The sequence below is a fragment of the Cyrtonyx montezumae genome, unplaced genomic scaffold, assembly GCF_038088225.1.
Source record: "Cyrtonyx montezumae isolate F1298 unplaced genomic scaffold, pur_monq_1.0 scaffold_6, whole genome shotgun sequence".
NCBI lineage: Eukaryota > Metazoa > Chordata > Aves > Galliformes > Odontophoridae > Cyrtonyx > Cyrtonyx montezumae.
Window position 1 is genome coordinate 2,188,891 of NW_027072067.1, and position 15,157 is coordinate 2,204,047.

Below are 15,157 nucleotides of genomic sequence, written 5' to 3' on the forward strand. Positions count from 1 at the left end.
CAACCAAAAAAAGATCTAGAAAACAACTGAAGTCAATAGTGTGTGACTGAAAAACTCAAAACAAGTCAACATTTTCTGAGCCAGAGTCTATCTCCAGTTGATTTGTGATTTTGAACTTTGAACTTCCAATTCTTACTGTGCAGTGTGGTCTCATAATTGTAATGAAGAGAGCACAGACTGTCTGAAGACTGCAGAGGCTGTTTAAATACCTTGTCAGTGAAAAGAAATACTGGCAAGATCTGCTTTACAGATGGGCTGAGATACAGAAAACATTATTTTATGGTCTAGAGCCACCATCTGAGTAATAAGATAATTGGAGGGGTAATAGAACTTCGTTGTTCTGTGAGATGTGCATCCAGCAGCAGAAAATCTGCCATTCACGGGAAGCTAGAAACAACAAAAAAAAAGATTTAATTGTTCAGGGAAAGATTCTTTAATAGTTCTTCCTAAATTAGAAATCAGTATGTCCAAAGCAAGTCTCTCGGAGTCAGCTCTTCCATTCTTGTTTTGCTGGCAGTTATGAAAACTGTAGCAAAAATGACAAGTTGAAGGGAGGAAAATGGACTTCTTTCCTCTTTGACAATGGAATCTGGATAATTTGGCATTTTGTCATCGTTCAGTTTCAGCTTATTTCAAGATGATGGTTTCTGGTTATATAATTGGTTAATGTTGGACTTGTAGAGATATGTTAATATATCACAACTGCCACATTCTGAATGTTTACAGTAAGGAAGTGTTCTGAATCTGATTTCTGGTTTGATGCCTTTGTAGTTAATCTTTAGCTTCTGATTGCTGAAAAATCTGTTAAATAGTGGGCTTGTTCATTTGTCAGTGACAGATTATCAATTCACGCAGCCAAAGTCATAATGCTGCCATGAAGAAAAATCACACGGTAGAGAACTGTTCCTTTTCTTCTACTTTCCTTCAAGTGTCCTGTTAGTATGGATTCCCTGCAGACCACCCAAAATACCAGCTGTGTCTGCCAAAGTGCTGAAGTAGGTTTATACCAGTTGTTGTTCTTCTCTTCTGCTTCCCAAACTCTTTGTTTTTAACATCCATAGGCAGCCATTACTGCCTTCTCAGAGAGGATGTAGGGCACATAACAAAGTTCAACTCTGTAAACAGATGTTTCAAATCTTTTGTTGGCATTATCATTCACTGGAGTGTTGTAGATGGTTCTTTTATGCCACTGCTCTTTGGAGTGTTCTCTGTAACCCTCCAACAGAAGTCTTCAGAAGGGGGAATATGTTGATGTAGCTACAAAGTGCCAGTTTTTCCCTTTTGCAGCTTTAATAGCTGTTAGTCTTCCTGACAGAATGTTTTCACAGGTTGGTCTGCTTACATCTTCTCTTTGCGCATTCATTTGGCTAAGCTAACTTATCTTGCTTAGTAGATAAGAGTTGAAATAACAAAGTTTTGTCATTTATGAACTGGAAATTGTACATGAATGCTTAAACAGTGCTGAACTACTTTTCTTACCTACTGCACTCACTTTTTTTATTTTTAATATGCCTTAAGCCAACCCCAAAACATAATGAGATGAGTTAAGGAGGGAGGTGTATTTTTAAAGAAGAAGCATTATTTTTGTACACTGTCTGGGTAAAACTTAAAGACAGAAAAACCTCCCTAAGAGGGAGCAGCTGGAAAAAAGTTGAAAACCTGCGGCTGAAAGAAATACATGGCATTTAAATTGAGGCTATTGCTGGATCCACGAGAGAGAACACACAAAGGAAGAAAAAAATCAATTTACTTCACCAGTCTGCCTTACTATTGTTAAAGATTTATGTTTGAAAAAGTCTTTTTGCTCACAATCTGCTGTTGGTTAATCCTGCAGTCATGTTATAATCTTACTAAGAGGATAGACTATCACAGCTCTAGCTATAAGCTCATTATGTAAAGGCATGAAGGTTTACTTCTGTAATTCTTCTTAATAATGTACACTTAAAAGTGAGATGAAAACTAAAATATCAGTCCATATACTTTTAAGATACCTTGATTTCATACTGTTATATGATTTTTTATCTTCAATTGTGTGATTTTGATCACTGCACCTTATTCCTTGTGTTGTTGTTTCCACTTCTCTAAAACTTGCATGTACTTTCCTTTCATCTTTTTAAGGGTTTGGGGTCTTTTTTTCCTACATTTCCACAGTCCTTTGTGCGTTTTCCTCTTCCTTTAGCACTAGTTCTCAAGTTTCTTTCCTTTTAGTGTGCTATGTTGCCTTTTCCCTGTTGAAATTCAGTTGCTATTTGCCCAGCTGGACAGACAGACGTTGCATTTCTGTCCCTGTCTGTTTGACATCAGGGTCTGATGTAGTACAGCAGACATTCCACTTGGTAGATTTACTGTAGAACCAGCCAAGCTGCAGAGATGATGGATGGCTCAGGAGAAAGTTCTTAAAACAGGTAATTCAGAAAACAGGTGAAATGTTCACAAAACACAATAAAATCCATTACTGGGAAGTGCTCTCAGGCCAGCATTTCATATCTGGGGAGAATATTCTTTGCGTTAGAGGAAATGCGTAGTACAGCTGACTTTGGTGTTTGGTCCAAAACTAGCTTTAAGCTAAATTTACACTCCATTGATTTGGGGACAACCTTGTTCCAGCTTGATTTACAAGCATAAATCATTGAAGACTGAAATCTATTTAAATTCAACTCCAGAGGTTGATACAGCAAGTGAGAAGTTATCAGAAGTTGAATGTTTGCTGTAACCTCAGCTATGGGGGTGAAGGATGGTACAGAATTCATCCTGTTGGTTCCCTTTTTACTTTAAGGAAAATATTATTTGCAGTGGAATAAATAATTTCAAACGTCTTGGCAAGGAAAGTAGAGTAAAGAACATGGAGAGAGTACGTATTTTTTTTCCTGATGAGTAAGCTAAATATTAAATAAGTTTCCAAACAGGTCTATAAATAGAGGAATAGGAATAGACAGGGTGTGAATCGTAACATCCCTAATCCAAAAAGGTGAGGAGGGCGACCTGCAGGCAGCAGGCAGGAACATGCACCCTGCCTGCCCTCCTGTGTCACTGTGGGAAGGGGTCCTATGTTCCGTGGTCAGCTCAGACATCTGCTGCCCAAACCCATGCAGTGAAGGAGGGATGTTGAGATAAGTGGAGAACCATGTGGGATAGTCCCAGCCTCACTTCACCTGATGAACCAGAAATACAGCCTTGCAGCGTTTTAGGGAGCAAGCAGAGAGGACATGACTTTTCTCCATTTCTCCTTTATTACTGTTTGCACATGGTGCTTAATTTATTCTAAATCGTCTGTTTCTTTTGCTTGTACAATAATTACTCAACATTTGTAGGGGGTATTGGTAAGTGTACTGTAACAGGCTGCAGGGGTTAACTTGCTATTCTTGTCACCACTCTCATGGTGTGATAATTCTGACACAACAGAAAATTACTGGCTACGCCTTTTTCTGGACGTCTTTAACTCCTTTTACCAGAAGACTATTATTCAGTTCCATAATGCAGCAGCCAGAAAATCTCTCTTGTCTTCACCATAGCAGGTTCATATCATACCCCAATTTTGCTAATGTTACATGCTCTTGGAGGAGATCAATAAATGTTTTAAAATATTAGTAAGCGTGGAGCAAGTTCTGCAAAGTTTTTCTTTCTCAAGACACTTTGTAGGAGCCAAAAGCTTACAACGTGCTTTTGGAAGAGTTTTTTGTTTGATTTGTTGTTGTTGTTTGTTTGTTTCTTTGTTGTTGGGGTTTCCTTTAGGTGAAAGTCAAATAGGAAAGAAATGTTAATTCAGTTGTTTAATTCAGTTGCACTTCACGAAGAATAAGATTCATTATTACCGCTGAGTTAAATGTTGCTGATTTTCATTTGTACTTTAAACACTTCAAATAACAGGTTTAAAAGGCAGTTAGACATGATCAACACTCTTCTTTTCTGTTTCTTTTTTCACCAATAGAACTGTTGGTGAGAAAGGTTGCATTTTGTTTTTTCAACTAGATAATCATACTTGTAAAATTGTCATTTAGCTGAGCTTATACTAGTGCGAAGTACATTATAGCATTCTTAGTGCATCTCTTCATTATGTGATAACAAGCTGTAGGTGCTGATGGCACTTTTTTTTTTCCTGGAAGCTTTGCAACTTTACCAGATTGGTTATACAGCTTTACTTGTTATTAGTACAAACAAAGCTATTCGGCTTTAATGTTCAGCTAAATAACAGTCATCATTCCTGTTGAAGGGAACTGTCGTTTCTTATGGGAGCTAAAGCCTGTAGCTTTACATCGTGGCACCACGCCTCACTGAGGAACCTGGCTGCTGTCTTAATGATGGCTTGTAGGTATGAAAAAGAATCATAGGATTGCATAATCGCCAGGGTTGGAGGAGACCTCCAGGGTCATCACCATCCACCTTTCACCAATATTTCCCCACTAAACCCTGTCTTTCAGTACAACATCCAAATGTTTCTTGAACACAAAGCTGCTGAACTTGTTATCCCCTTGCCTTGTCTTCTCCAGGCCAAAAAAATCCCTTTTTCCTCAGCCCCTGCCCATCCACTGGGCTCTCTCAGGAGAGAGGCATTTTTCTTTTGGTATTAGGGAGCCCAAAACTAAGCACAGTGTTGTTGATCAGACTGCCAAGTAATGACAGTAGAAACATACACAAAGCATTAATCGTTTACAAAGTAGAGTTGTGAATGTATCTTCATTCTGACAGCAGCATGATTATTTATGACTGAGCCCTTTTATACTCTTGGCCCTCTATTTCCCTGCAATTCATATCTTGAAGAATCCTTGAAAGCTGTTTCTCAGCATCCCATCACAAGACCCATGTCCCCAGAGTCAGTAATGCATTGAGGACGGGAGCCCTTTTCAGTCTGTAAAGCAATCCAGAGTGCCTTTGTTGCTGATTCATCCAGCAGTTTCCTCCCCAGCACTGAGTGCTGAATGTTTCCCTTCTAATTCTGCTGCAGGAGGAGCAGGGTCAGTGGCTGTGCTCTCTGCTGAGGTTAGCAGGGCTCCTCTGTTCCATTCTGGTCAGGAAGAAGAGCCTTTAATTGCATAACCTGGCAGGAAAGACAGAATTAGCAGGAAATGTTTACGACAGTTTTGTTTCTCGACACTGCTTTTAGATGTACATCCAGCTGTTTTGAATTTGATTGTCTAACCAAGGACCATGCAGCCAGCTCCATTGCATGGATATTGCTTGAAACAGATTATAATTTGCATACCAGATTCCAGTGCGTTATTGAAGCTGGTGTTAACATTGTGAGTTTTTTACAGTGAAATAATATTGAGTGGAAATAGGACAGATCTCTTCACAGAGTTATATTGTAATTTCTATCCTGGAAATGTGTCAAGGACTTTAACTGAAAAGTGAAAAATTATAGCACTTACTCTTTATGCTTATTAAAATTGCATTTAGATGAGTGGACTATTACAGAAAACTCCTGCAGAAGATGGACTATGTACAGATGCATGCATAAGCCTTTGCTGCAGTTTGGGTGGTGGGGTTACATCATGTTCAAGGTGCTCTGTAAAGTATGTATGTAAGGAAAAGACTCAGTGTCAATGTCTGAGATACTAAAAAACATCTTTATATTATCTTCCAAATTCTACTTTTTATTTCTTGGATCTAAGTTTGTTGTTGTTGTTTATGATACACAGAACAATAATATATGACAACAGTTACTTTCAACTTGAAACCAATTTTCTATGTGCAGATGATTCAACAAAAGATATTTTCATCTTCATTATATCACGATATGAAGAATGAAGCAATCGCTTTAACGACAGAAATGTCACTGCGGACTCAAAAGTGTCCATAAAGGAGATAACTTTTTATTTTATTAGGGAAAATGTTTTTTTTCCCTTCGCTTTTACAAGAATTTTTGATGCTTGTGCATCAAAACCCCACAAGCTTTTATGTTATTTCTGCAACAAAGTTGACTTTCCTGTCACGCTTTTAGCTTGAATCAATGTTCTTTTATTTTAGGTGTAACAATGAAAATGAATGGTGTCAGATCCATGAAAATATTATTCGCAAGTCCAGCACCAAGTACACTGCACCCAGCTCCAACTATGGTAAATATTTACTTGCATACTTCTCTGATGATAACAGCTGATGATTTCCTTTAGGAGACTGCTGATTATTTAGAGTGGAGTAGTTCAGTGAGATTACACATAGCTGCATTTCTGTACCTACTGTGATGATTTAAGTGTTTAACTTAAATTTGTGTTCTGTTTACAGGTGTAAACTGCCTTACCTTTGCCACTTCAACCAGGAATTATAATAAATACTTGCTAACTTTCCTTTTCAGATACAGTTGAAAATAATAATGATGTGGTTTCAGCATGCTTAATTTCCTTAACCTTTTTATCTGTTGTATTTATTTATCCCTGAAGATCTCACCACTGGGGATAGTAGTGGCCTGAATTAGCTTATGGTTGTTGTGTTTATAGTGTATGCTGTGATAACTGCTAGCCCATGGATGAATACAATATTAGCAGCTATCAGCACTGGCAGAGCTCCCTTGTGTCTTTCTGGTGCTAGCGCTGAGGTTACTGTGAGCAGACTTCCCTGCACACTGTCTGAAGGATTCAAATGTATTCATCGGAATTTCCCTGAGTAAAAGAATCTTCCAGTTCATCCTGTATTCCCTTGAAACTTCCAGGTATCATATATATCTATGGATTGCTCTTCCGAGGATATGGTGCATCACTGTGAGCCACGTAAAGCCAAATAAAACCAGATACTGTATTTCTCTAAGGTACTTGCCTCACTGTCCAGAAAATTCTGATCCCAAATTAAGTGAAGTTTTCATACCTACAAATTGATTGTCACAAAGTCTCTGTGATGCTTTCAGTACTGACTGTTTCACTACACAGTTGAGGAGAATAAGTGTCTTAGCAAGTCTTTTGTGACCTTTCACATCTATTTTTATTTTCTTGGTTAATGACAGATATACACAGAAAGTAAATGTACATCTTTCACTGTAACTTCATTAATAGTTAACTGATTTAAGGATGGCATTGCTATTTCATCCCAAAAGAAACTCGCAAATAAGACAGTGCTCTGCTTGGGTGCAGGTAGTTGTGCAGTACTAAGTGAGACTATGATTCAGACGAGCACACTGATGTCCAAATACTATTATTGCCCCAGTTTCTTTTGTTCGTATATTCAGTTGTTGTAGTGGAATATGCACTTCTCAACTGCACAGATGTCAGACACAACAGAAAAGCAAATAAAAGAGTTTTGAGTTTTGGGATTTGTAACATTCAAAGCTGATCCCCTTCCTTGTTGTTCCTATTACAGAGAAGTTCATCTGCCACTAATCTTTCAAATGTTGTCCTGAATTGTTAGTGACTTGGAAAATTTCAACTGCTAGGTGTCTGCCTAAAACTTTCTTCTTCAGGTATGGGCATTTTTGAAGAGCAGAAGAAAAACAAATAGATTTTTACTCTCATCTTCAGCTTTTTAAGATAATCATTTGAAACATATTAAGATCTAATGCATCTCTGGATCGAGAGTTTGAACCTTGGCAGAAGTACTTTCCCAGTGTGAGGGACTGTATTGCAATCTGACGAGACTGTAGCATAAGTAACGCAGACTGGGCTTCTCATAACCTACTCCTGCAGTGCAGAAATGTTCAAATCACATTTGTGATCAAATCACATTTGTGATTTGAACCCTGAGAGCCAGCTCTGGTTGGTTCTCCCCCATCTCAGCAGTTCTTGCATAAGTTTAGTCCTTCGTATCTGCTGTATCATTGACAGAGCTAGCTGCTGAGCATTTCTGGCTCTTGTTTTCCAAGTTCACTTTCACCTGTTGGTTCTCATGAAATATGTTGATGTACTGGATTTCATTAAAGTCAACATTCTTACATGAAGTAGGTCAAGAATCAAGTGGAACGGATGAGCTTTGAGCGTTTTTCTAATGGTATCAAGTGTTATTAAAGGCACTTCTGTGATGTTCTACAAGGTTGTGTGATATGGTAGTATAGAAGTAATGTTGCTTGTACTGTAATGCCATGTGTGTGATGTATAGAAATGTTAAATACTTTGTGTCATTGAAATTAAGTATTCTGACTTTAAGAACATTGTCATTTGCATAATATGCTCCTAACTGGTCATTCAAAGCAGATTTGTTTCTCCCATTTTACTTCTAAGTTACTCTAAGGCAAAAAATAACTCTGTGTTTGGGTACTTGTATAAAATTGTATTAAATTAACCATAAGCCAAGGCAGTATTTTAGCTGCACACCTTGTACATTCAGGCGTCTAATTCTCAAATCTAAAAAATGAATAATTTTGTGGGTTTTTTTTCAGGACTTATAATATCTCTTCAGCTTCTTCGTGGTGACATGGAGCAGGTTCGAAGGGAAAACCCCATGATCTTTAACAGAGGGGTTTCTGTTACCAGGAAGCTGGGTTTCCCCGATGTCATAATGCCAGGTAAGCGTAACAACTCTAGTCCTAAAATACTGGTCATGTTTTTTTCATGTTCTCCTTAGACAACCATAAAAAAAATCTTAAAGAGGATTAAAAATACAGGAATTGTCTTGTTTGTCACTACATGCCAATTGTGGATTTGGGGAGGCAGGCTTTAATCAGTGGACACTCAATAAAATTGTTACATTCATACATATTGGAGATGATCTTGAAAGTTCACATTATTTCTTTTTCCACAACTAGAAGTTGCTTGTGTAGACTAAGCACAGAGATGTTTATTTTATAATGCATGAATTTTCTTCTTAATAGTTTTTTCTACTTTGCCACCATGATCTTTGGAGTTACTATGATCCTTTTGCCCTGAATTGCACAGTACATGAGGCTGCAGATCTGGTGATTTTCCAGCTGGTCTTAAGAGCACCTAGTCCCTGCAGCAGCTGCCATGGCTGAAATGTTGCTGTGCTCCATGTGCTCCTTGCTTCTGGAGCAGCAGTTTGAGATGGTTGTCTTTTTGGCAGGAGTTGAGGTAGGCACAACATAGCCAAGAGTTCATTTATCATTGGAACCTAGCCAGTCACAATCATGGTTTAATGCAAAAACTGGCATTAAACATCCTTAATTTTTACAGTGTAATAAGAAATGGGCTTTCTAATTATGTTGCATGTATAGCATTTGAAATACAACCTTATTGCTTTGCAATATAATAAGACCAAGGATGACTTTGCAGGCATAAGAAATTTAATGATACATAATGGCAAAACAATCAGATTTTATTACTGGAAGGACTGCAGTGACACATCAGTATCATAAGCAGTTGTAACTTTATTATGGAGGCTCTTGAGGAAGCACAACAAAAATTGATTCCCCATATTCCATGTGGGAAGTTTTTCTAGAATCTAAAGTAAAAGGGTTTAGAACAATATGTTATTTACTAATGCACTTGAAAATAACTAATACAATAATATGGTCTTCCCATATTATGGGCTTTAAAGCAGCCAAATAAAGAAAAGATTAAATATTGTGTGTAGATATGGTGACACTGTGGTTGCATGATGGTGTGCTGCCACTGACATGACATCTAGACGTCAGCTAGAAAAGCTAGATCACAGCTAGAAAAGTCAGCACCAAAACCAATTTAACCAAAATTTATTTACCTGATTCTCATGCAAGAATTGCACTTCTGCAGTTGTAGAGCTGCCTCTCAGGTCCTTCAGACTTAATTCAATTATAGCCAACCTGAAGAATGGCTTTTTGGCCTTGGTGTTCCCCCTATCCTGTTTCTGCAGCCTGACATTGCAAGCCTGTCTTCCCTGTGCTTTTGCTGTAGTGAGCAATGCTTTTGTCCAGGTGCTGAGTAAGGAAGTTAGCAGTGTTCTGCAAAAGCTGTTCCTACCCTAAACTTTAGAGATTGTCTATCTAGTGAAGCTAATTAAAATTTCTATTTCTAATTTCTAATTAAGAACACTAGAGAAAACACTGCTTCAGTGCAAGGGAGGTCAACCAAATTATACATACATATGGTCTTGGTGATATTCAGCTTTGACACCTTGGACATTTAACTAAATTAAAACCAGTTTCCACAGGGAATCCTTGCAATGCTCCCTTCATAGGGATCTTCATATGTATGGTAGTGATCTTTCCAGGTGTGATCAGCCCAGTATCTTTTCCAGTTGTGTTCTTCACAAAAGCATTCTGTTAAGATGATGATATGCTTGGAATTGATTTTATATTGAGACAATTGGGACAGACAGATTGGCCTACTGAAATTACTGACTGATACAACAAACAGGTGGAATGACCACCACTCTGCTGGTTAGAGCTTGTAGCCTCTGAAGGTGCTGAACTCCCAGAAATTCTCAATTCCAAGTGGGATGCAAGAGGTCCACACACACAGTAGTTTTGATGCCAAGCTTTAGGCATTTCTGTCTGGGGGCAGAGGGAAAACTCATTTGTGGAGAAAAGGCAGTTTGTAAATATGCTTGAGTGCCAGGTAGGAAAGCCAAGGCAGTCATGGGGAGTGAACAGACTGTCACCATAATGACAAGTGAGGACATTGCTAGAGTAGACATAGGATGCAGAGACTGAGGTAGTCATGAATGGTGCTCTGAGCAAACAAAAAAAGTCATTGTCCTGGATCTTCTTCATTGAAAAATCAGGACATGAAAATATAATATAGCTGTGCTGATGCCGTAAACATTATTCATTCTATTATGTGTGAATTGTGACAGCAAGTGCTCACACATTTTTCATTTATTCTTTAAAAAACAGTAGATGAAACCGGTTTGAGTTTACATGATGGCTGGGATAGAGCATTGGGATAGAGGAAGTTATCCTTCAGGTGGTTGAGCAAAGCTACATGAATAAGGGCTGCCTGTCATCTCACTGCTTGTGCCCATGTCGTTACAGCCAGGGTCAGACTGGGTGTTGTACTAGTATTGTCTGGAATTAGAAAAGAGCATTTACAGAGCAACCAGATGAAACCTTTTAGCAGTTCTCAACCATATCTGTTTCTTTAATTGTCTTTGTCAAACTGCCATTTCCTTCCTTTGCTTCAGAACTGTTTCTTTCTCTTTAAGGACAGGATTTCTTTCCTCTTTGAGAAGAGCACAGGAAGATCATAACTTGTATTTTGCAAGTGGATGCTGATTTTAAGGCAGTGATTTAATAATTATTTTGATTAATCAATTAATAAAGGCTATGTCACTTAATATTATCAAAATATGCAACAGTTGTTCTGCTGAACCAAGAGATGTATTTTCTTTAAGGCAAACAGAGCTGACGTTTCAAATTGATCTTCTTGGTTGTGGGTTTTAACATCTTCATTTCCTTATTTATTAGAAATTCCTTTCAAATGTAGATGTCTTAACCATTAAAGTTCTGTAGCTGTGTCTTACCACACAATTCTCCTACCCCATTTTTTTTAACAGTAGCACTAGGTCCTATATCAAGCTCACTTTCCCCCACTCAGATAAGAGCAACGTGAGTGGAAATCATTAAGAAATGAAGTGAAACCAGTCTTTATGTGCCTAGATCTTGCATGGTTATGAAGAAAGTTGTTAATATATTTTAAAATAACCGTGCATGTCTTCAGTTTTAAGTGTAAAATGTTCTTTGTTTCCTGATGTGTTGTGGTCTGAGAAGAGCGTCGTGAAGACTAATGCTCTTTTTGCCCAAATTGGAAGGGATTCGCTCAGCGCAGCCTCAAAAAGCGGTGGTGGGTTTTTGGTTGGTTTTGGTTTTTGGTTTTTATTCTTTTGTAAGTTGCTATTGGGTTGAAGAATGTCCATCTGATCCTGACAATTTTACCTTTTCCCAGAGATAAAAGCAATGAGGCATGTGCTGCTTGCCTTTTGGATTGCAACTTTGTTTGTATACAGAACTTGCTGATCAGAAATCTATTGCATAGGCATGTGTGTTTGTCATTTCCCCAAAGGACATCCCTTCCCTTCCCTATGTGCTGATAAGTGTTCTGTCTTTTACTTTGATCCTCTGATGAAAAGTGCATGCTTCATCTTCTACTTGTGAGTGATGTTTCTTTCTCTTTTTTTTCTTCTCTCTCCTTGTCTTAATTTCCTGGCTTCTCTCTCCTTTCCTTTTATTCTCCCCCCTTTCTTTCTGATGCAGAGATGAAGATAGTTGGGTGTAAGTTTCTGCTTTTCTGTATAATGTCTGCTTATTGCTTGCTTTTTCCCATTTTCATACCTTTCATGGAATGTTTGGGATTTGTAAAGGTAATAAATCATAACATTACAGGGAAACTGGTAACAGAGGCTTCATCTAACCAGTCTCTTCATACTGCAGGCCAACTTAAGTACTTAGGAAAGATTCAACAGTAGCAGAGGTGTGAGAAAAATCTCAGCATCTGTTCTTTCGGGTGGCAGAAACACATTGAGAATTGGATGTGGCAAGACTCATCAGCCATCCTCAGAATATTCAGGGGGACAGAATTGATGAGGCCGAAAGATACAGTTAGGTAGTAATTACCCCCAAAAAGCATTTCTAAGGAGAATAAAGAATGTTTTTTGTCACTAATAAACTGTCAGAAAATGGAAAGTAGAAAATATTAATTTGGATTTTTAATTAATTAGTAATTCAGCTTATGAATACTGGCAGGAAACTGTTCGAGGCAAATCTTTGAATTTAAAAAGCACCATATTCTACTCCTTACACAGAAGTGCAACAATGGATCGCAAATAATCTACTAAGCATCATTTGTTCACTTTGTAATTGCAGGCATTGAAACAGTTTGGGTGTTTTGTTCACCAAAAGCTCGAGGGTCACACAGAAATAAACTTGCCTAATGTTCTTTTTATACAGGGGGAAAAAAAAGTTTTGTTTGGTAGGTAGGCAATAGTTACAAGCTGTCTCCCCTTACAATGCAGTGTTATTCCCAGAAATGTTAATAGTTGCATGCCGTCAATATTCAAGAATGTAGAAAGTTGCTACCTAATGTAAGGGTGGAGCAGGCTGCTGAGGTCAGAAGGCAATTCCTGGCACCCCGTTCTGGTGTGTGCAGGGAACATCTTTCCACATGGTGCTCCTGAGCAGAGGAAGCAGCAGCCCTTGTAAGGAGCTGTGTTAGTGCTCTGCAGTTTACGGTTGCTTTGAAGACTGTACTTTCCTAACTGGACCGACTCTTACTGAGTCAAACCCTTAGGCTTACTGTGCTGTACCTTCAGTGGAACCAGCAGGGTGATATTGATGGAGGATGTTGTGAGGATATTCCCTTGTATATAGAATGTAAATATATCATGGTGTTTATTCTTCAGAAGCCATTGTATGTCCTTCTTGCCCACTCTTATGAGCTGGAGTTCCCTGGCAAAATGCTGAGATTTTCAAAAGACGTAGAGGTTTGTTTTCCTCTTTCCCCAGTACGAACTTACAACATAACATTTTTTGGCACAGTGTTTACTTGTGTAAAATTGGGACCATTCCTGTCCACAGTGTACAAATACTTTTAGGATCCCTTAAAGGACGTGTTAAGTTATATACAGACTGGTTCTGCACATGGTTACTACTTTGCTGTTCAAGAAGCTCCTTAGTCTTCGAGTAGAAAACCTGCAAAACCAGTGTAAATCATACTTACTCTAACACAGTTATTGTCCATTGGACTGTTTGTTACTAAGTTTGGCCACAATATTTGGAATGTGTAGAGTGTGTGTTGTAAACACAGAACTGGTATATGACTCTTATATTCTTTTCCACCACCTGTTTAAAATAAAATAGTGTTGAGTGACAAGAAAAAGATTTCACTTCAATATAAGCAAAACCCCCATAGTTAATATTTAATGACCTTGTAATTTAAATATAAATATTTGACATAAGGCTTTGTAGTTAGATTTTAAAAGAGCAATAATAAATGAAACAAAAACCCCAATATAAGTGATGGGAGAATAAACAAGGAGCAGCATGAGACACCACAAGATAATTCTTATTGTGAGAAATGCTGTATGTCAAGACATTTCATAAAGATTTTATCTCAGGAACTGCATATGTAAAAACTGCACATATTTTGTACTAGAGAGCAGTGTATGTTGGTTTTTAAATTCAAAGCATTTGTTGAGGGATGGCCTTTAAAACAAATACCATTCTGAAAACTCACTGGCTGCTTTATTTCATCCTGACATGAGTGTCCTCAGTTAAAGTGCCGCCCACTGGTTGGAGCCTACAGATACTTTTGGCCCACTAGCCTTCTAGCACTCTTTTACTGTGCTAACGATAGGAGGCCAACGCTGACCCACTTTTATGAGCTATGCTGTCCTCCTTGCGAGGATGGGAGAGGCTGCTGCGATCCACGCTACCGCACCATGCTGCTTTTCTCCCAGAGTGCAAGAGAAGTGTTGTTGTCACTCCCGAGCCAGGATTGTTTGCATGAAGGTGTCTGCTTTATTAAACAAGCCCTTTATTCCTCCCTTTTTCTATTTTGAGATAGAGTCAAGCAGGGGAAGAGCTCTATCTGCCAAGATTTTTGACTTGCTATTGTTTGGTGTCGGAGCTGACAAGGGTCTCTTGATTCTACTGATCACACTTCTTGTTTCGTCATGTACGAGCTGCACGGTGCAATCTGCTCAGGCACTTTTGTGCTGTTGTGCAGCATTTTGCTTCTAGCCTTGCAATTTGCATACTCAGAACAAAATGTCTAATACGCTGCTCTGTGTCCAAGCCTTTGCTCTGTTTTCTGTGGAGCCCTTTACTGTATCTGAGCTCAGAAACCTCAAGAGTGAGAGCAGCAGTCAGGAAAAAAAGGCTGCACGGACGCAGCAGGAGGTGAGGTTCACTGACATGCTAGGAAGAGGGAATTCTTTGTAGGAAGCATGTTTTCATGGTTACACACAGACTGAAGGCTTTGGGTTTCTGGCTTTAACTCCAGACTTTGAAGAAGCTGATGAGTGCAATAATGCCCAGGAGTCAGAGGCTTTTGGTCTTTGCTATTTTTACTGTAAATAATGGCCTTTTCTGTTGTTTTTTTAAGATGCTATAAACTATTTTTACAAGAGAAGATGCCCCATTACACTTCACTGAAGTACTTTTTCCCTTTTTTTCTTCGTTTTGATGCAAATCCACTACTATCTAGATTCCTTTGCCCCTCACCCCACAGGCGTTTTTTCAATTAGTGAAGTAATATCCCTCCTGTTAAGCTTAATGGAAGATTAGATGCTATACATACACCAAACTCTACATTTAATTTAGGCTGGGAAATGATTTGCAATCTGGTGTTGGACTTTGTGTAGCCAGACC

General features: G+C 38.5%; 1 protein-coding gene across 2 annotated transcripts in view; it reads left to right on the forward strand.

The window, feature by feature from the left end:
* The window catches only part of DOCK3 (dedicator of cytokinesis 3), a 196,392-nt gene that overhangs the window by 107,319 nt on the left and 73,916 nt on the right, over positions 1-15,157 (forward strand). For both annotated transcript variants that reach the window (XM_065749928.1, XM_065749929.1), the window contains 2 exons: positions 5,965-6,053; positions 8,297-8,422. In XM_065749928.1, the coding sequence (XP_065606000.1) occupies positions 5,965-6,053; positions 8,297-8,422 (215 nt within the window). The remainder of the gene's footprint in view (positions 1-5,964; positions 6,054-8,296; positions 8,423-15,157) is intronic.